The sequence below is a fragment of the Equus przewalskii genome, chromosome 15, assembly GCF_037783145.1.
Source record: "Equus przewalskii isolate Varuska chromosome 15, EquPr2, whole genome shotgun sequence".
NCBI classification, from domain to species: Eukaryota; Metazoa; Chordata; class Mammalia; order Perissodactyla; family Equidae; genus Equus; species Equus przewalskii.
Window position 1 is genome coordinate 73,324,263 of NC_091845.1, and position 23,297 is coordinate 73,347,559.

The window sequence follows — 23,297 nt, forward strand, 5'->3', positions numbered from 1 at the left end:
TTCCCACGCAAATTACAAGACCCTTCAATATATCTTGTAACATACATAAAAAGCATTAACGTTATACTCCCTTAAGGAATTCAAAAGGAAATACAAATGAAAAATAGCAAGTATACTAATGAAAAGTTGCCTGATTTTAGTCCTAAAAATAAATCTATTTCATAAATTACCTAAATTTCAAGCTTAAATCGAAAATGAAGTATCAAAAATGAGCAAAGGAATATCAAATAAAAAAATTTAACATATTATCATTAGTGAGCAAAGAAATGAACATTAAAATAATGAATTTTCACCTATGTTATCAAATAATTCTTAAATATAAAACAACTAATTGTTAGCTACATTTCTGGTGGAAGATAAACTAGCCTAATTTTTTGAAGAATAAAATGGTATTTATATATCACATAGTTAAGAAATTCCCTTAAACTAAATAATTTCACCTCTAGTATTCTTAAATGAAAAAAGATGTATCAATGTAAACATAAATAATGAATAAACTTTATACTAGTGAAAAACCATAAAGACGTACTAAAAGAACGGTAAAATAATTATGATTTACCCTTACAATGAATTAGTAAGAAGCCAATAAAAATGTGCTATTGCAGAATATTTAATGATATTTGTTGAGTCAATGAGAAAAGAGAAAAGAGAGTAAGGTTATAAAAAATTGTATACACACACAAAATAACCATGAAATATTAATTGTGGTTATTCTTAATCCACTACTTGAAATGCTTTTTTATACCCTCTCTCCTCTCAAATATTCTTCAGTACATATATGGTACTTATAAAGTCAGATTCTAAAAAAAAAATTAATAAGGCAATAAAAATTCTATGCAGCTCCTATTACATGCAAGTCATTTTACTCAGCCACAATGTAACCTGAAGTGTACCTTACTATTAAACAAAATGCCTTTCCTGACACTCTTTACAAAACAATCAAAGAAAAACCTGTAAATTTCTTGATTACATAACCAACAAGAGTACATAAAATGTGAATGTATACGCTAACAGGTTCCAGACAGATTATTGACTGTATTGTTTTATAAATAAAATTAAAACACTGAAAATTTACCTGCATTGCACTTTTCCCCAGTTTCACCACTTCAAATAATGTGACAGGCTCCCCTTCCCCATTCTGCTGAGGGTGCCCATTAGCTCTTCCACGGCCTGTCCCTCTAACTCCAGCTTCAATTCTACTCTTCTCTCCTGGAGATTTTCGAGGTTTCTTATTTGTAGACTGAATAAAAAGATGAGGAAAAATTTAATTAAATGCAGGCATATTATGCTTTATGCAGAATGATCTCAAATTATGTTTGATCCTGTGAAAGGCAGCTAGCACTACTACAGATAAGAGACATAATCCCTGACCAAAGGAAGTTTTACAACTTGTTTTCAGTGGTTAAAAAAAAAGCGCAAACAGCAAAGCAGAAGTTAATTTACATGAGGCATGAAAACAAAGTAAAAAAAAAACTTCAGAATTTTGTAAAACAATAATGCCAATACTGAACACTTTAACCACGCTCCCTCTTGACATTTCCTTCCTCATACTTTCCTCAATACTCTCCTACTTCCTCAGAAATCTTACTTGGAAATGCTATATATTTAATTTCTCCCTCTACTAAAGTGCTCAAGTATTTCTCATCCAGTCATGCAACAAATATACACTGGACATATTTGGAACCATCCTAGGTACTAGAAATACAGCAATAAACAAAACAAACACTCTTACCTTGATGGAGTTTAGTCTTCAATTAACATCTCACCCCATGTCCCCAATTTTTTAAAAAAGTGAACAGTGGCTACCATCTTATCTATGCTTCACCTTTAGAGTGAAAGGTAACTTGATAGAACTTATGCTTCAAATCCCATAAACAGTGTAAGTGAGATGTCTATGGTCTTAAGGTTAGTAATACAGAAAACTAGGGTCATGCGTTCATTGCTGCATCTAATTAAAGGGACACAGTGGGGAAAAAATGCTAATGAATATCTGTAGGAAAATGAAACTATCTGAAACAAAGCCTGCCTCAACATAAAAAGCAATGAATTTTGTAGAAAACAGGCTCAGGAAGTCACAAAGCTATACATCCTTCACTGCATCTTTGTGAAAATGATGCAATCTAATGTCAGAGTGTAGAATACTTTTTAGGACAAATGTTTTACTACAACTCTAATACTATTTAATTTAAATGTGTACCTAAACTTCTGGTAAACTGTGTTAAGTAAAAGTTAGCACTGCTGTGTAGGAAAATTAACTATCTAAAATTACTCTATCCCAATAGCTGTATATAGAATAAGCTGCAGCCTGAATGCACAATGACTTTTCTAGAAGCTCTAAGAGATACAGATACACCAACTTTTTTTTTACTTTTGTGCTTTATTTGAATTTATTTATAAACTATAAACGTGAAATAACCCCTACCCTTTCACAAATAATGTACATAAACATATTTGGGATAGCTCAATGCAAAATCTCTCTCTATATATAGTTAAAAGAAAAACAGCAAGACAAATAACTGCAATATAATATATCAAACTATAGTATATAAAAAATATTTTTCATGGAAGTTTGGTTTAAGATAACTGTTGGAAAGGTTCTATGAAGGGAAAAATTATTTCCATGACAGGTAATCAAGGAAAGTTTCACAGAAGAGATGAATTGCAAGCTGGGACTTAATGGATGAGTAAAATTAGTAAGATTAGTATAAACAGAACTTAGGAAACAAGGATTACAGAAAGAAAAAACACCATGGCTAAAATGTAGAAGTGAGAAAGCACAAGCCACATACAGAAGAACAAAAGAGATGTACCTGACTGAATGAAAGGTTATGAGTAGGGAAACACAATAAAATATTAGGTTGCAAGGTAAGTTAGAAGAACATATCCCACAACAAACAGGCACTTCTTGCTATTTGAACAGGTTAAAAAAAGGTCAACCTGTCAGTATTAAAAAGGATAAAAGAGAAAAGAGAAAAGACTAAAGGTAGGAAGGTAACAGTACAGACTCCTATAAAGTGAGGCCTAAAGAAAAGAACTTGGGAAACCTAAAAGAAGGGAGAAACAGAGAAGACGCTGTGAAATAAAAATTCATCAGATCTAGAATCTCATTAGATGTAGGAGAGAAGGGAAGGCACTTGGGATGAGGAAATTTAATGGCAACTTACATTTTAATTCTGGGTTCTTGGAAGAATTACGGCACATTTTAACAAAATTAAGAAAGTCAGAACTAAAAACTAGTCTACAAAAGAAACGCTAAACGAAAAATTAAAAAAATAAGAAGGCTAGTTTGGGAAAGAAGAGGAAATACAAGTCCAACTGATAAATACATTTCCAAAAGTGATCATAAAAGTACATAGGCATAAGCTACAAAAATTATTTTGTAAAGAGATTTTGGTTTCTTAGAAAAATAAAAATAGAAAAAGTGATACAGTCATGATAAATAGACAATTCAGAAAAGAAACACAAATGATCAATATGGCAGAACATACTAATAGAATTTTATACCACTTAAAAATTAGCAAAGATTTAACAATCAGTATAAGTAAAGGTAAGACAGGTAATGCCGTATATTTTGCTGTGTGAAAGGCAAACCGATAATATACATCAAAAGCTTTCAAAACATTTGACATACATTTTGACTAACCAACTCCAGTTTTAAGAATTTAGGACCTCCCCCCAAAAAAATGGTTCTAGAGGAAAACATATTTACGATATAGTTTATGTCAGCATGGTTTAGATTAGTGAATAATTTTTACCATAAATGTTCAGCAACAGAGGATTAATTAAATAACTTGGTACAGAATATTATGCAGCCATTAAAAATTATGTGAAATATATAAATATCATGAATTCACAATATTCTAAATAAAAATACCAAATAATTTAGAAGATTTTTATAAATTTTTATAAATAAATTCAGCTGTTAACCTATCCTTCTGGTACTCACTGTTAACACTTTGTTCTGTATTCTCCATCTTCTTTTTATGTGTATGAATATATAGACATAAAAGTAAAAACTGTACCTCTTTTTATTTACCTATCCTACTTAGTTTAAACAAATTAAAAAGTTAAACAGTGCTGAGAATAGAAGAGCTGGTTCTTACTTAAACAGAATTAAGAGAACAAAGTCCTTAATAAAATACTAAATCAAAGACTAAAGATAGGTTAGGTTACAGATGTGCTGATTTACGTGACAACTAAAAGCAACATAAAATCCTGATTGGCACCTAAACCAAGAAGAAAAAAATGTTTTTTTCTTTTGCTTAGGACATTGTTAGGACAACTGGCAAAATCTGAATGAAGTGTATAGATAAGGTCAGTATTATATAAATATTATTTTCCTGATTTTCATAACTGTACTATAGTTGTGTAGAAGAATGCCCTTGATTTTAAGGAAATTCATACTCTATATTCATTAAGAATATAAAGTAGCATCATGTCTGCAACTTATTCTCAAATAGTTGAAAAATCATAACTGGTATATAATACAGATTTATATATACAAATATATATTTACATATATATGTGTCTGTATAGAGAGAGAGAGAAAAAAATATGATAGAGCAAATGTAGTAAAATGCTAACATTTGGACAATCTGCATGAAGAGTCTAAACAGAAATTCTCTGTAGAATTCTTGGAACTCTTCTGTGTCTGAAATTATTTCAAAATAAAAAGAATTTTAAACACCAGGGGAAAAAAGTGACGATTTAACAAAATTAAACATCATTCATTCATTCAATAAAAACTTACTGAAAGTCAGACGCTAGTACACAGCCCTAAATAAATTAAATAAAAACCCCTTCCTTCATGCATGTTACCTTCTAGTAAGGGAGACCGACAATAAGTAAATAAGTAAAATGCATACTATGTTAGATAGCAATAAGTGCTATAGAAAGAGGTGGAAACACACACACAAAGGGAATAGTAAGTCTCCCTGGGTAAAACTGAGGATTTGCCATTTCATCTTTAGGGGAGGCCTCAATTAGATGAGACAGGGCCCTCAGACAAGGAGCAAGCCTAAGCTTGAGCAAAAGCATATGACAGTGGCTTAATCAGTTTTGTAGGTAAAAATGATTGATGCAATTTACAAATAGATTAGACAGGATTTGCTGATAGATTGGATACAGGCTGACAAAAAAGAGTCAAAGATGATTACACGGTTTAGAGCCTGAATAATCAGAGGAATGAAGTTGCTATTAGAGAAGAAAGGCGGGCAGGGGATAGGAAGCTTGGGAATTTGGTTTTTTTAAACATCTTGGGTTCATTAAATATCTAAATGAAGATGCTCAACAGGTATCTGAGTCTGGAGTCTAGGGGTAAAGTCCAGGCTGGAGACATAAATCTGGGTGACATAAGCTTAGAGATGGTATTTAAAGTCATGAGATCAGATGTGATCACCAAGCAAATAGTGTGTGTAGACAGAGAAAATGATGTTCATTATTTGTTAATACAATCACAGGTCAGACATAAATGTGACACTATATAATGTTTGTTTAGAGATCATTAATTATTTGGGTAGAGAGCTACAATAATAACAAATATGAATTAAGACAACTGCAAAATAATGGTTGTTTAATAAGAAACAAAAGTATCTGATAATAGTACACTGAAAAGAAATACCAAAAATAAGACGCCCTGTAAGAATTCAGAAATAAGGAAAACAACACTGCTCATAATAAAAAGTCCTTATACTATTTATTTTCATTTCACTGAGTAAATGAATAAAACCAGAGATCCATGAAGTCCTTTTAAAAAGTATGAATAGTATTAGAATAGCTAAACAAAGAGTGTATCAAGTGAAACCTGGAATTGTTCAAAATGGAGCCAGTTAACAGAAAATGTGCAAGCAATCTTCAGAATGGGTACTGTGGTATAACTCAAATTTGATCGTTCTGACAATTATACCTCTCCATATTAACTAATAGCTTGGCATTCTGGCATTTTAATTTAAGAGAAAGAATTTGGAAGTTAGGATAACAATTCAAATCCTAGCTTTACCACTGACACAGTGTGTGTGACCTTAGGTAAATTACCACTTCCTATTTTTTTTCCTACCCTACAAATTGCGTATAAGACTTATTTCATAGTATTGGTGTGAGGATTAAATGACATAAAAAGCACCAGCTCACTGCAAAGTCCAGAGTAGAAACTCAAGAAGGTGTGTTGGTTCCAAGATCAAGAAGTGGGCCTGAGTCAGGCGGAAGTGTAGATAGCCATGGGAACTAATGAGGGTGAAAATACGGACCAAAGTCTAACACAAGTCTCTAGAATGCTACTATCCTATCCTGGTCAATATTTTTTCAATTCCATAAACAGAGATGAACATGTACTATTTACCTATTAGATTACGTAGTAGCAATTTCACTAAAAATGAAATCATATTTCCAACCCCAAAAGAGACAAGCATTTGGATACACAAACTCCTCATCATCAAGGAAAGCAAAATATTACAGAGATGCAGCTGTAGACACATCAGAATTAAATAATTTCTAAAGAATAATACAATAGCCTGCTGAAGGGGTGATAAATTCTCCTTAGGGAAAAAAATAAAGGCTTTCTTGAAGGAGACAGCACTTAATCTAAATCTTATAAGTGAAGAATTTCAATTGGAGGAGACAAATTCAAATGAGCAATCATGTAGGCAGTTCATTCTCCTATCTTCAAGCTAAATTTCCTAAGTTTAGTCTTACTTCCTCTAAGACTTTTTGCACCTATAACCCATGAATCTTAGAGAAACCAATGTTAACTTGCCTATAGTCTCAGAAAAATCATACAGTAGTACAGGGCTATAAAAGGAAGCTGAAATTTTCCATAATAAGAACTTTTATTTAAAAAATTGCTAACAGAAAAATCACATCATAAAAATAAGCAGAAAACAATCTAAGCCTTAACCTCTTGACCCACTGATACTACCGTCTGAGAGCTTATGCTGCCTTAAGTTAAATAATCACTGTTGTATTCAGAATACATAAAGATATTCCTCAAAGTAAGGATACCTAGAGCTCTTCTAAACTTCTCAATCAAGTATCAATGAGAATATATCCTGAGACCAGCCCCAAATCCCAAACTAGTACTACCAAAATGCACACTTAAGAGCTCACAAGAAATCACAGTTACATCTAAAAAGCAGGGAAGTCATAACTAACTACAACTCATTCCATGTTAATTATCTTCTTTACGACTTCACATGGACCACCATTTATTTACAAGAAAAGTATGAAGAGGAAAAAAGATACTATAATCAATTTCCTTTTTCTGATCACTACCAAGCCAATTTATGAAGCAAAGTTTACAAGAATCTCTAATTTATCACTAAAATAAAAAAAAGTATTAACAGTACTAGAATCAACAGCTCATATCAAGCCCCTCTGCTTGATAACTATTATAAGAATAAAGAAGACAAGCATAATACATACTGGAGGCCGGCCAGGACGACCCCTTTTTCTTTTTCCTTTGATCTCTGTTTCTTCAAGTTCACTGCCAGCATCGGAATGGGCAGTAGTTTCATTAGTTGAATCCCTAGAAAATGTGATATATTATTTTAGTGAACAAATTAATTCATAAATATAATGCAGTTCTGTCCCACTACTTTCCTTACCTCCTGCTATAAGGCTGATTAGAAGTGGTTTATACTTTTAGAAAAACTCTTTAGCAAACTGAAAATGTTATCCTCCCTGCCTAATATCATATAACATTGAGTGAAATGAATCCCCTAAACCGAGAAATAAAGAGGAGGAAATGACTGTGGAAATGGCACCTGCTATACAAAATATAAATGCAAAATACAATTGCAAAAAACTAATTCTTCAATATAAAAAGATAAAGGCTTAGGAGGAATTTTATTCACTTCATAAAAAAATCATAAAAGTGGTATGCTGGTAAATGTTTAACAACTGGCTCTTCAAAAAAATATGCACATGGGTTATTAGAAATGTTACCAATATAAAGGATGCATAGCACACAATTTACAAACAACAATAAAATACACAGTATTCTTTATTGCAAATTTCATATAGCTAATTGATTCACATAAATAATTCTGACAATTTTGCCAAACTCCTGTATCCATAGCTAACCTTTCGTTGCAACTGATGATGAAATAGGGTTTTGACATGAAAGACGGTTGATACCCTTGTTCACTTTAATGAACAGGAGGCAAGTAAAATGACAAAGATATATGTTGGAACTTCACTCATTCAGCAATCATGTGAGCAACTTCTTTACTGAATCAGACAGTATTTCTCAAATACTGGAAGGATATTTACTCAATTTTTTGTGCTATCATAATGTAATAGCCATACACCTGATACACCTTTAAGTTTAATCTGCATTATTAATAATTTCTCCATCATTTTATTAAGTCTAAAGCCATTTTCAAACTACCAAAGTGACACCACCAAACAACAGTTTGGCAGTAATGAACAGCAGTAGTATACCACTAAAAGATTTTTCCACCATAAAGATACAATAGGTGCAAATAAAAACCACAGGAGCAAAGAAAACAGTAATATGTAAAACAATTAGAAAGTGGTGAGTTTTGAGTATTTATTACCTTTATACTTAATATGATTTATTTAAAGTTTATATAATTTAACTTTTTATAATCCCTATGTTATATTAATTGGGTCACAAAATTCCTGGAAATTTAATATTCAGCTCTCCAGACAAGTACAGGCTGGCTCCAGCACAGCACTGAAAAAGTATAGACAGTATGAATGATAACTTCTTCATTAAATTCTACAATACTAACTGTGTAAAGAATCTGCATAAAACTGCAGATAGCAGGAAGAGTACAGAGCAAATGATAAGCCCAACTTACAATCTACTATTGCTCAATCTACTTCATTGAGTGCTTTTAGTTCTATTCCCTCTTTGTGCTGATTCCTTAAAGCTCAATTCTTCAGTGTCTGCTCTTCTCCCTTTATACTATACTCTCTTGGAGATCTCATGCACTTGATGTATAACTTCTATGCAAACGACTCCAGTATATTATCAACAGACCTGACCATCTGTAATTCAAGATTTTTAACTGCATATGTAACATGCTCCTTAGAATGCCACCTCAAATTCACCAAATACCACATATAAAATTAAGTCCAATACTGACTTATATCTAGCTCTCTGCTCATAGCAACATCCTTAACTGATTTATTAAGTGAATGCATGAGTGTGCTTTAAGTTGTTAGACAAATTTATTATTGTCATTATCCTGTCTTACTCAAATGCTTAGAATCACATCAATCTTCCTCTTGTGCCATCAGCTAAGTCCTCCTGAGTTGTCATCAGTTTAATAATTCTGTCTCTCATTCTTTGCACGATTATTACCAAAATCACTAGTCCCTGAATTGATTTCAACTTATCTCCCTACTTTTACTATTTCCCATGTCCAAGTCATTCTACACACTGCTGTCAGTAATATCCTTTTTTTTTTTTTTTTTAAAGACTGGCACCTGAGCTAATATCTGTTGCCAATCTTTTTTTTTTTTTTCTTTTTTCTTCTTCTCCCCAAAGGCCTCCCAGTACATAGCTGTATATTCTAGTTGTAGGTCCTTCTGGTTCTACTACGTGGGACGCCGCCTCAGTAGGGCTTGATGAGTGGTGCTGGGTCCGCACCCAGGATCCAAACAGGCGAAACCCCGGGCTGCTGAAGCAAAGCACACCAACTTAACCACTCAGCCCTGGGGCCGACTCCTGCCAGTAACATTCTTATATCGTGTTACTTCCCTGCTTGCAAATCGTCAAAGGTAATCTAGTATTTAAAATTGTAAATATGTTTACCTAGTCCAGGGGTCAGCAAACATTTTCTTAAGGGTGGGGGGAGGTTCTTAAAGTCTCTGTATCTACCACTCAACTCTTGGCACCATAGCATGAATGTGGCCACAGACAATAAGTAAATGAATGGATGTGGCTATAGTCCAATAATCTTTATAAAAACAGGCGTCAGAGCCACTAGCAGTAGTTTGTCTATCCCTGATCGAGTTAATCTTATTCATCTCTACTAAAGACCAATAAACATCATACTGCTTTTCCTCCTTACTACAGTCCAAATAGACTATGTCTAGCACATACTGTGTGCCAGTTTACACACATTATCTAGAATAAATCTGCACACAAAACCTTGCAAGAAAACATATTATTGTCTCAATTTTACAGACAAGGAAACAAAATATTTGAAAATCTGATCATCTTGTCCATAGTCACATACCTAGTAAGTGGCAGAGTTCACCTAGATCTCAAGGTAAACTTGATTTCTCTACCTCCATGTCAGGATACTAGAATGCAAATATGATGTTTTATATTTCCCGTGTGGACAGAGTCCAATAGTGCTTTTGACGCTTATACAAATCTCCAGGCAACTATGGGAGTAGGTTGGTTCCAACATATAACATGTGACCCATTAGGGAAACTAATTTATCCCTAAGCAATACAGTTTACTGACAAAAGAGAAAAGTACTTCTCATTCTACCAACTGCAGCCAGCTTAAAAAGTGACAGCTATTACCAACAAATAACTAATACATTCCAATTAATGTATGTATGTATGCATGTTTACTAGAATATATGATACATAAATCTTTTTTAATTTCAAGCAATAGAGAAGATATAAGAATAAAGAGTTTCACTTCACCACACCTAACTCTGAATTCCAATCTGCAGAATAACATTGTTAACAGTTAGATCAAGACCCTTCCATAAATATTTGTTTTTGCACACATATGTATATATAAAACAGTATCTATACTTCAATTTTTAAAATTGTAAATTAATAGGAACGTTCCATACAAATACATAAGATTCCTGAATGGTTCTTCATAATATGGATGAAATCTATTTAACTACTTCTTTATCAATGAGAACTTAGATTATCTCTAGTTTTGCACTATTACAAACAGAACTGAAACAAATGTCCTTGTACATTAACTCTTATTACACATCAACAAATATCACTCTATGACAGACACAGTAGAATGCTGGGTCAAGGGGTAAGCAGATTCAAACTTCAAACAACTGCTCTACAAAAACCCTGTAAATGACTAACGTTTGCATTTATAAGATCACTGGACATAAATTAAGACAATAGAAGAATCAGGTCAAATCTTATAAAAATGATTTTTTTGATCCCTAAAACTCTCTAAATTCTGTCTACCTCTCCCCATTTCCACTGTAATTACTTTAGTTCAAGATGCCATCATCTCTGGCCTGGAGACTTGTAAATTTTCCTCCTACTAGGTCTCTTTGCTTCTACTGTGGCTCCTCAATCTAATCACTATATTGCACTAAGTGTGGTTCTCTGAGTATATATCTTACTATGTCTCCCCCATGCTTAAAACGCTACAGTGGTTTCCTACTTCCTAGGGAGAAAAACTCAAAATTCTTAATATGATTTAGCAGGTCCCTGTATGATATAGACCCACCCTATTCATAAGCCTTATCTCATGCCACTTTTCCATTCCCATCCCTGAAAAAAGAAAAAAGTCCCTCAAACGTATCATGATTCCTCCTACCTTAGTCTTTGCACATGCCATTCCTTCAGTCGGGAACTAATACACTGATCCCTTCTTTTTCCCTCAAACCCTCCCTCCACTTCAGACCTAAGTTCATCTGTCTCTTCCTTAGAAAAGTAGACCAAATCAAGGCATGTGTTAAAATTCTCATAAAATCCTCTAATTTTCCTTCATAGCACCAATGGGAGTTTAGATCGATATACTTGTGATTATTTGATTAATATCTACCTATGTAAGTTAAGTTTCATGGCAACAAGGACTGAGTCACTTCTACATGATCTTTTTTCCAAGAACCTGGCATACTTCCTGGTAGTGCACTATGTGGTGAAATACGTGGTAACTGATAATACCTAATAGTAAAATAGCACCAAGGTGACAAATTCATTGGTGATTTTATTACCTAAGTAAGCCAAGAAATAAAAAGGTAACTCACTAGAGTGACCTTTCTAATGTCTACATTAGAAAAATCATTATTAAATTGAACATTAAGAATCATTAAATTAAAAGCTTTTCTTGTTTGTTTTTGAGAAGAACTTAGAGATTAATTTCTAATACATTATTTTCAATTTACACACGATGGAAACTCAAGTTTACAAATACTAAGACACCTGCCATGTTTCCTTTCCTCTACAATGCAGATATAGTACTGCTGGATGGATGGATTAAGCAAGATGATATATGCTGCTAATGCATCTGGCAAAATGCTCAGAAAATTCTACGTCCTCAATAAATGCTTCTTAGATCTTAACTTGACCAAGAGCACCATCTCTAGCTGACAGATTGAAAGCAAAGTTCATTATTCACCTCACAGATCAACACTATCCATGACCCATGCTCATATTACAGGTTTACATTTTTGTACAAACAAAATCAGCTATAAAATATATGATGTTAAATACTATCATGGTGATACAACCTCTCTTTAAATACAACTATTTTAATATAACTTCTGTTTCATAGTTAATCAAAGAGATATTTACTAAGGGCCTAGCCTAATACCCAGCAGTGTGCTGGAGCTGGCCTTACAAAAATAAGGCACAAAGGCACATAATTTAGGCAGAAACAATAAGAAAGGGTTATAAAACATCATGTCAGGTACGGTGCTAGAAAAAAACCAGAGAGTATTACAGGAGCACAGGGGGGAATCTACCCGAACTTTCAGAAATCAGAGGAGCTTTGCTGGAGACACGATACCTCAGCTAAGACCTAAAGGACTAGTGAATTGGCCAGTTAAGGGCAAAGGTACATAGGCAAGGCAGACAGGATGAAGATAAACTAAAATACAAAGAAAAGAAAGAAAATACTATATGGAGACCTCCAGACATCATATTCAAGTTAAGAACTAATGAAGCTTGCTGTAAGTAACTAGGAAGAGATTAAATTGTATCTCCTATATATGGGGAAAAGAGGGAAGGTACGTATTGATGGTTTTTAAGCAGGTAAGGTAATTTGGACAGTTCTTTTTGTCTTAGAGTACTGGAGGAAAAAACGGAAGGCCAAGTGACCAATTAATTACAAGGCAACAAAAGTCTCTTGGAAAAGAGATATATAAATGAACTGAGGTAGTAAAAACATATAAATAATTGCATAAACTGTTAAACATTTTCATTATATCCAAACCATTGGTATAAGATCACAGTATGCAGGTTCCTAATAGCATCTTGACGAAACCAATAAAAGGCAAAGTATATGCCATTACACTGATAGCATTTCCCAGAGAACCAGAGAATACAAAATAAGACCCATCTCAAACTCAGGGAAAAGAAACCGGGGCGGGGGGTGCACACACAGGCAGGTTAGAGAAATAGTACGATATAAGACAGCAGTCTACAAACTTTTTCTGTAAATCGCCAAAAAAAAGAAAATTTATGCTTGGTGGGCAATTCATTTTCTATCACAACTTGTAGCACAAAAGCAGTCAGAAACAATCTGTAAAAGAATGAGTGTAGTTCTGTTCTACTAACACTTTATTTACAAAAATAGGCACCATGCCAGATTTGACCCACGGGTCACAGTTTGCTGACCCCTAATATGACAGTAACATCTTTTTGTTCAATGCACAGAACATACTGACATTAAATAGCAAGGGCCATGGATGGACATAGTAATCATACACTTCCAATAGTTCTTTCAAACATACTGCCTGACCATCAGAGAGTATATTTGATGAGTCTCATTAAAGAGAATACTTTGATACAGAAAAATGTTATATTCTTTAGAAAAAAAAAAAAAACTACAATACTTACTGTAACACTGGTAACTCTGAAGTAATCATTGCTGGAGAGCACTTTCCACAATGGAGCAAAAGAATCAAGTGCTGTACAACCCAAACTTTTAAAATAACCTCAAAGGCAATCCTGTTAATAAAGAAAAAGAAAATTATTTCTTTCCAGCTTTATTAAGGTATAATTGACAAATAAAATTGTAAGATAATTAAGGTATACAACGTGATAAGTTAATATACATATACATTGTGAAGGACTTTCCCCCATAGAATTAATTAACACATCCATCACCTCACATATTTACCCTTTTTCTGATGAGAACATTTAAGTTCTACTATCTTAACAAATTTCAATTACAGGATACAGTCTTATAAACTATAGTCAGCATACCATACTATCCTCAAACCTTATTCATCTATACCTGAAAGTTTGTACCCTTTCACCAACCTCTCCCTATCCATGTGGTATTTGTCTTTCTCTGTCTGGCTTATTTCACTTAGCATAATGCCCTCCAGGTTCACCCATATTGTCAAATGACAACAACTTCTTTTTTTCAAAGACTGAATAGTATTTCATTTTATATATACTTCATTTTATATGTATATTTAATTATATTTATACATATAAATTATATTTATATATATTTATAAACTATATGCTATATATATATATACATATATATATATATAGGTATACACACACACACACACACACACACACACACACACACTAGGTTTTCTTTACTCATTGATATGTTGACACAGATTCTTTCCAAAACTTGGCTATTGTGAATGATACTGCTATGAACATAGGAGTAGAGATATCTCTTTGGAAAAATAACTTCATTTCCTTTGGATATATTCCCAGAAGTGGGATAGCTGGATCATATGATAGTTTTATTTTTAATTATCTGAGGAACCTCTATACTGTTTTCCACAGAGGCTGTACCTCTTTACATTCCCACCAACAGTGTACAACGGTTCCCTTTCCTCCACATCCTCACCAGAATTTATCTTGTCTTTTTGACAAGACATCTGAACAGGTGTGAGGTGATTTCTCACTGTGGTTTTGATTTGCATTTCCCTGATGATTAGTGATGTTCGGTATCTTTTCATATACCCATTGGTCATTGGTATGTCTTCTTGGAAAGAACATCTATTTAGGTCCTTTGGAAATTATTTTAAAATAAAATGAATATGCCAGAATATAAAGACTACAATCAATCAGTACTACCAGCAGCTACATTCCTTGGTATTTGCCCAAATGAACTGTAAACTTATAGCCTGCATAAACATGTTTACAGCAGCTTTATTAAGAATTGACAAAACATGGAAGCAACCAAGATGTCCTCCAGGAGGTGAAGGGATAAATAAAACTCTGGTACATGCAGACAATAAACCATTACTCGGGGCAATAAAAAGAAATGATCTGTCAAGCCATGAAAAGACATAAAGGAAGCTCAAATGCATATTACTAACTGAAAGAAGCCAATCTGAAACCACTACAAATTGCGTGATTTGAAGTACATGGCATTCTGGAAAAGACACAATTATGGAGACAGCAAAAGGACAAGTGGTTGCCAGGGACTGGGGGGAGGAAGAATGAACAGGCAGAAAAAAGAGGATTTTTAGGGCACTGAAACTATTTTGTATGAGACAATAATGGCAGACACATGTCATTAAACATTTATCAAAACCCACAGGATGTACCACACCAAGAGTGAACCCTAATGTAAACTATGGACTTTGGGTGATAATGACATGTCAATGTAGGTTCATGGTAACAAATGTACGAATCTACTGTGGAATTTTGACAGTGGGGGAAGCTGTGTATATGTGGGAAACAAGTAGAGGGGGAATCTCTCTACCTTCTGTTCATTTGTGTTATGAACCTAAAACTTTTCTAAAAAATAAATTCTGTTAAAAAAAAAGTAGCAGAAGTAGGACAAGACAGAGCATCTAAGACAGGTCATGACACAATATCAAATAGCGTAACATAGGTATAATGAGACTTCCAGAAAGAGAAAAACTACAGGGCAGAATAATATCTTAAGAGATAACAGAGAACTTTTAAAAACTAATTTAAAACATTAAAACACAGAGGGAAGATCAGAGAATTCCCAAGGAGAATAAATATTCTAAAATATAAGTACTACTAAGAAAGAAAGTTAAGGAGAAAATTCAAAAAGAAGCTAAAGAAATAGGATTCCTCACATACAGAAAAACAAAACAAGAATTTGAAAAGACCTTTTGTTGGAAATTATGTAAGCTCAAAGACAATGGAATAATATCTTTAAAGTGCTGAGAGGGAAAACGTGCACCCCAAATTAGATACTCAGTGACAAAAATCTTTCAGAAATGAAAGGGTGATGTCATAGAAAATGGAAGAGTAGGAAACTCCAAGAATCAGCCCCTTTAGTGAAGCAACTCCTAGACTGGCAAAAACTGACAAAATCAACTTTTACAAACATTTGGAATCTAATAAAAACTTATAAAACAGAGATTAACACTTAACAAAGAAAGAGTCTGCTAAATTTGGTAAGAAAGCACTGTAGCATTTTGCTTACCTGTCTACTAATCTTCCCTCTCCCAGATCAATGGTGCCCATAGGGACAGCAGACCAAGTTCCTAGTGCAGCTTGCTGGTGCCAAAGAGAATAATATGGATCTTATTCTCAAAAATTGTGGCTGTAATGTTTTAAAGGACTTCCTGGGTGTCATTTTTCAAAAAGATTTAAAGACATACACTACAAGTAGCTGCCTGGAGCAAGAGACAGCTGATGAGAAAAGCAGAAAAAAGAAAGAATGAATGAATGAATGAATGAATGAATGAATAAATAAAAATTTTTAAAAAGAGAGACAGACAGATTGGCCCAATGGATTTAAAAAACTGACCCAATTACATGCTGTCTACAAGAAAGTCATTTTAAGTTTAAATAAACAAATAAGATTGAAAGCAAAAACATGCAAAAAGATATTCCATGCAAACAGCAACCAGGGGTCGGCCCTGTGGCCAAGTGGTTAAGTTCACGCGCTCTGCTTCTGTGGCCCTGGGTTTCACTGGTTCAGAACCTGGGCGCGGACGTGGCACCACTCATCAGGCCATGCTGAGGCAGCGTCCCACACAGCACAACCAGAGACACTCATAACTAGAATATACAACTATGTACTGGGGGGCTTTGGAGAGAAGGAAAAAAATAAAGGACCGGAAACAGATGTTAGCTCAGGTGCCAATCTTTAAAAAAAAACCAAAAACCTGCATCTCTCATCCCATTAAAAAATAAAAAATTGCAACAAAAAGAAAGTTAGAGTGGCTATGCTAATATGAGACAAAATAAATTTTAAGTCAAAACTTATGAGAGACAAAGAGGAACAGAGTATATTGGGTAAAGATGGTCAATTCATCACAAAGATATAGCAATCATGAAGACATATACACCAAACAGCAGAGTTCAAAATATATGAAACAAACACTGACAAAATTGAAGAGAGAAATAGACAGTGCTACAATAACAGTTGGCAATTTCAATACACTACTTTCAATAACACACAGAAGATGCAGACAGAAGATCAATAAGGAAACAGAGGACACAAATCAACTAAAAGACATATATAGAAAACTCCACTTAACAGTAGAATACTCTCTTTCTTTCTTGTCTTTTTGTTTTTTTTCTGAGGAAGACTGGCCCTCAGCTAATGTCTCTTGCTAATCCTCCTCTTTCTTCTTGAGGAAGACTGTCGCTAGGCTAACATGTTGCTACGCTAACATCTGTGCCAATCTACCTCTACTTTGTATGTGGGACACCACCACAACATGGCTTGATGAGTGGTGTGTAGGTCCGCACCCGGGATCCGAACTTGCAAACTCAGAGGCACCAACACGGAGCGTGTGAACTTAGCCACTACACCACTGGGCCGACCCCAGAATATTCTTCTCAAGTACACATACAACATGATCCAGAATAGCTGATGAGGCCACAAAAAGTCTCAATAAATTTTGAAAAACTGAAATCAAAGAAAGTGACTTCTTTCAAGATAATGAAAAGCAGGTAGAATCACAGGAGGAAAACTGAAAAGTGCACAAAAAAGTGGAAATTAAATAACTAGTCGGTCAAAGAAGAAATCACAACTATTTTGAGACAAGTGAAAATGAAAACACTGTATGCCAAAAATTTATGAGATGCAGCAAAAGCAGTGCTCAGAGGAAAATATAGCTGTAAACATCTATATTTAAAAGCAACAAAGATCTCAATTCAATAACCTAACTCTACACTTAAGGAATAAAAAAAGAAAAACAAACTAAACCTAAAAGCAGCAAAAGGAAAGAAATAATACAAATGAGAGCAGAAATAAACAGAGACTAGAAAAGCAACAGACTTGACAGTACCCAAATTAGTTATTTGAAAAGATCAACAAAACTGACAAACTTTTAGATAGACTGAACAAAAAAAGAGAGAAGATGCAAATCACTATAATCACAAATGAAGGTGGGAATATCACTATCCATCTTATAGAAATAAAAAGATTGTAAGAGAATAGGATAAACAAGTGTATGCCAAAGAATTACATAAGCCATATTAAATGGACAAATTCCTAGAAACACACAAACTGCCAAAACTGTCTCAAGAAAAAATAGAAAACCTGAATAGACCTGTAACATGTAAAGAGATTAAATCAGTTATCAAAAATCTCCCAACGAAAAAGTCCAGAACCAGACAGCTTCACCGATGCAATTCCACAAACATTTAAAGAAATAACATCAATCCTTCTCAAATTCTTCCAAAAGATACACGAGGAAAGATTTCCTAACTCAATCTGTAAGGGCAGCATTTCTTTTATGCAAAAGCCAGTCAAAGACACCACAGTAAAACTACAGACCAATTTCCCTTATAAATATAGATACAAAAATCCTCAAAAAAAAAAAAAATACTAGCGAACAGAACCCAACTACATATCAAATGCAACATATACCATGGGCAAGTGGGATTTATCCCAGGAATGCAACAGTGGTTCAGCATCAGAAAATCAATCAATGTAATACATTAATAGAAAGAAGGAAAAAAGAATCACACGATCATCTCAAATTATGACAAAAAACATTTGACAAAATCTCAAGGCATACCAAAGAGCCAAAACACTCTCATGATAAAAACATCAAAAAACTAGGTAGAGAAGGGAACTTTCTTAAAGGGCAATTATGAAAAACACACAGGTAACTTCATACTCAATGGTGAAAGACTAAATTAAAAACTTTCTTCCTAAAATCAGAAAGAAGACAACTATGTCAATTTTCACCAGAGCTTTCAACAAAGTACCCTATGTTCTAGCCAGAGCAATTAGGCAAGAGAGCGACATAAATTGCACCCAAATAGGAAAAGAAGTAAAAGTATCTCTATTCACAGATGACATAAAATTTTATATATAGAAAAATCTCAAACAATCAACAACAAAATATTAGTAAGGAAAGGTGCAGTGGGGCCAACCCCATAGCTGAGTGATTAAGTTCACGCACAATGCTTCAGTGGCCCCGGGTTCACCAGACTGGACTGTGGGTGTGGACCTACACACCACTCATCCAAGCAATGCTGTGGCAGTGTCTCATGTAGAAGAACTTAGAACAACTTACAACTAGGATATACCACTATGTACTGGGGCTTTGGGGAGGGAAAAAAAAATGAAGACTGGCAACAGATGTTAGCTCAAGGATAACCTTCCTCACCAAAAAAGGTAAAATACACATTTTTTTTAAAGTTGCAGTGTACAAGAGAACATACAAAAATAAACTGTATTTCTTTATTAGAACTAATAAATATATCTATGTTGCAGAATACAAAATCAACACACAAAACTCAGTTGTGTTTTTGTACACTAACAATGAACAATCCAAAAAGGAAATGAAGGAAAAAAATTCCCTTTATAATAGCATCAAAAGAATAAAATACTTAAAAATAAACTTAAGGTAAAAAATTTGTACACCAAAAACTGCAAAACCTTACTGAAAGTAATGAAAGATGCCAATAAATGGAAAGACAGCCAATGTTCACGGACTGGAGGACTTAATATTGTTTTCTCAGTATTATCCAAAATGATCTACAGATTCAATGAAATCACTATCAAAAACCCAATTGTTTTTGCAGAAATAGAAAACTTCATCCAAAATTCTTACGAATCTAAAAGAAGAGATTCTCTTTTTTTTTTTTTTTTTTTGAAGATTGGCAACAGTTGTTAGCTCAGGTGTCAATCTTTTGTTTTCTTCTTCTTCTTCTTCTTCTCCCAAAGCCCCCCAGTACATAGTTGTATACTCTAGTTGTGAGAGCCTCTGGTTGTGCCATGTGGGACACCACCTCAGCATGGTCCACACCCAGAATCTGAACCAGCGAAACCCCAGGCCACCAAAGCTGAGCGCATGAACTTAACCACTCAGCCAGTGGGCCGACCCTGAATAGATCCTTAAAAGCAAAAACAATCTTGAAAAAGAAGACCAAAGTTGGAGGTCTCACGTTTCCTGATTTCAAAACTTACCACAGGGGCTGGCCCCGTGGCCGAGTGGTTAAGTTCGCGCGCTCCGCTGCAGGCGGCCCAGTGTTTCGTTGGTTCGAATCCTGGGCACAGACATGGCACTGCTCATCAAACCACGCTGAGACAGCGTCCCACATGCCACAATTAGAAGGACCCACAATGAAGAATATACAATTATGTACCGGGGGGCTTTGGGGAGAAAAAGCAAAAAAGTAAAATCTTAAAAAAAAAAAAACTTACCACAAAGCAAGAGTAATCAAAAGAGTGTGGTATTGTAGACCAATGGACTACAGAGCTCAGAAATAAACCCTCACATATATGATCAAATAAATTTTGACAAGGGTGCCAAGACCATGCAACAAGGAAAGGACAGATTTTCAGGAAACAGTGCTATGAAAAGTAGATATTCACATTCAAAAGAATGAAGTTGGACCCTGACCTTAAACTGTATACAAAAATTAACTCAAAATGGATCAAACACATGAGTTTAAGAGTCAAAACTATAAAACTCTTAGAAGAAAACACACAGCAATAGCTTCATGACACTAGATTTGGGAATAATTTCTTGGACATGACAGCAAAAGAAAATATATTAAGTTGGACTTCATTAAAATCAAAACTTTTGTGCATCCAAGGACACTATCAACAGAGTGAAAAGGCAACTCAAGGAATGGGAAGAAATATCTGCAAATCACATACCTGATAAGAATCCAATATCAAAAACATATATCCTTATAATCCAACAACAGACAAAAAAAATTCAGTAAAAAATAGTCAAGGGATTTGAATAGAAACTTTTCCAAAGAAAATACATAATTGACGAACAAGAAGATACATAATTGAGCATAAAAAGATGCTCAACATCATTAGTCATTAGAGAAATGCAAACTGAAATCACAATATGATAAAAGTTTACACTCATAAGGACAGCTATAGCCACAAAAATGGAAGATCACAAGTGTAAGAAAATCTTTGTCATCTTCGGTTAGGCAAAGAGTTCTTATCATTGTCCACAAAAGAAAAACAAAAAAAGATTAATTGGACTTTGCCTTTTTTCTCTGCAAAAGACAATGTTAAAAGAATAAAAAAACAAGTCATAGACAGGGAAAAATACTTGCAAATCATCTGACAAAGGACTTGTAAGAAGACTATATAAGGACCTCTCAAAACTCAAAAATAGTAAAGAAAACAATTCAGGTTTTTTTAATGGGTAAAAGATCTGAACATACACTTCACCAAAGAAGATAAATGGGTGACAACTATTCCAATGGATGCTCTTTATCATTAGGGAAATGAAAATTAGAACCACAATAAGATACTACCATATACATATTAGAATGACAGAAATTTAAAAGATCATTTCAAGGGTTGGTGAGGAGTCAGAACAACTGGAAAACCTCCTACATGGCTAGAGGGAATGCAAAACAGAAAAAAAATTTGGCATTTCCTTAGAAAGTTAAACACACACTAACCATATGCCCAAACAATGCCACTCCTAGGTATTAATCCAAGTGAAAAGGAAGCTTTCATTCACACAAAAACATGTACTCGAATGTTTACAGAAGCTTTATTCATAATTGCCAAAAACTGGAAATATCCCCCAAAATGTTCTTAAGCAAATGACTAGATAAATATATTATGGTACATCCATATAATGGACTACAATTCAATAATTTAAAGGCATGGACTACTGATATATGCCACAATAGTGATGAATCTCAAGTGCATGGATTACATATATACTGTTTAATTGCATGTATGAGATACAGCCACGTGCTACATAACATTTCGGTCAATGACAGACTGCAAATACAACGGTGGTCCCATAAGATTAGTACTATATAGCCTAGGTGTGTAGTCGGCTATACCATTTAGGTTTGTTTAAGTACTGTAGGGGAAGAAGAAATTCTCTTCTATCATTCTACCTTCTTCTGGCTGGCCTAAGAATTAAATCGACATGAGTCAGATTAACATGAGAAAAACAAATAAAACCCACTAGTTAAGGGAGAAATCCAAAAAAACTGAGTAACTCGCCTAAAATGGCCACAGCCCTCACCTTAAATACCATCCTCAGCTAAAGATGGCAAAAGAAGACGTTGGAGATGGGGAGAGTCAGGGACTTGCAAGGAAGGCAATTCACAGGTAGGTGAAAAGGAGCAAACGTTCAGAAAACAAGTGTTTGGCCACAGAAAAAGAGAAGAACATAGAAGGGAGTCCAACATACAGGCTTTTCTAGGGTCCTCTCTGTCTACCAGCTAGTTCATGTTATGCTAAGGTGATAGCTCACTTCCTGAGACAGGTTTTTTGGTTTGAATTCTTTAAGGTAGTTAATGGAGAGGTAACAGGGAAAAACTTTCTGAGTCCTTTGTTTCTTAAAAACAATCAGCCTAAAATAACCCTCATGTTAAAGAGACACATTTTGGGGTGGCAAATTTTGTTCCTCTTCAGTACACTCTATGATTTTCGCACAACAATGAAATTGCCTAATGAGGCATTTCTCAGAAACATATCCTCGCTGTTAAGCAATGCATGACTATATTCTGCAAGACTACAAAGAAGAGTTGAGTGGTCATTAGAGATTAGAATAGAAGAGAACTGACTACAAAGAGACAGGAAAATACAATTTTGGGGGTGAACAGTGTATGCAAATTAAAACTTTTCTTTTAAATCCAAGCAGAATCTTTTGCAGAAATTTTTGAGATAATTCTCAAATAAACATGGCAAGGAAAAAGAGCTAGAATAACCAAAACAATTTTTAAAAAGACCAAAGTCAGAAAACTCCTATTACCTGATTCCTATAAACATACAAACTTACACAAGTTTACATAAGAAACACAAAAGTGGAATATTTCACATATTCATATGCAATTTGCACTTTCACTCAGAAAAGTATTCTGGATATTCTATCTCATTTGTTTTAATTATTATTTCTTAATACTTATGTGTCATAAATGTATTTAAACTATTCCTTGGTGAAAATTTAGCCTGTCTCTAATTTTTTGCTACTATAAACAATGCTATCATGAATCCTTCCTAAATTGTACAAATACA

The 23,297-nt window shown here is 34.1% G+C and overlaps 1 protein-coding gene across 6 annotated transcripts in view; it reads right to left on the reverse strand.

The window, feature by feature from the left end:
- The window catches only part of STAG1 (STAG1 cohesin complex component), a 363,800-nt gene that overhangs the window by 243,490 nt on the left and 97,013 nt on the right, over positions 1 to 23,297 (reverse strand). For 4 of the 6 annotated variants that reach the window (XM_070576138.1, XM_070576137.1, XM_070576141.1 and 1 more), the window contains exons 2-4: positions 13,751 to 13,861; positions 7,417 to 7,519; positions 1,076 to 1,240 (exon numbers count right to left, since the gene is read on the reverse strand). In XM_070576138.1, the coding sequence (XP_070432239.1) occupies positions 1,076 to 1,240; positions 7,417 to 7,519; positions 13,751 to 13,779 (297 nt within the window). In that variant the 5' untranslated portion in view covers positions 13,780 to 13,861. The remainder of the gene's footprint in view (positions 1 to 1,075; positions 1,241 to 7,416; positions 7,520 to 13,750; positions 13,862 to 23,297) is intronic. The other 2 variants (XM_070576139.1, XM_070576140.1) reach the window with 1 other exon arrangement.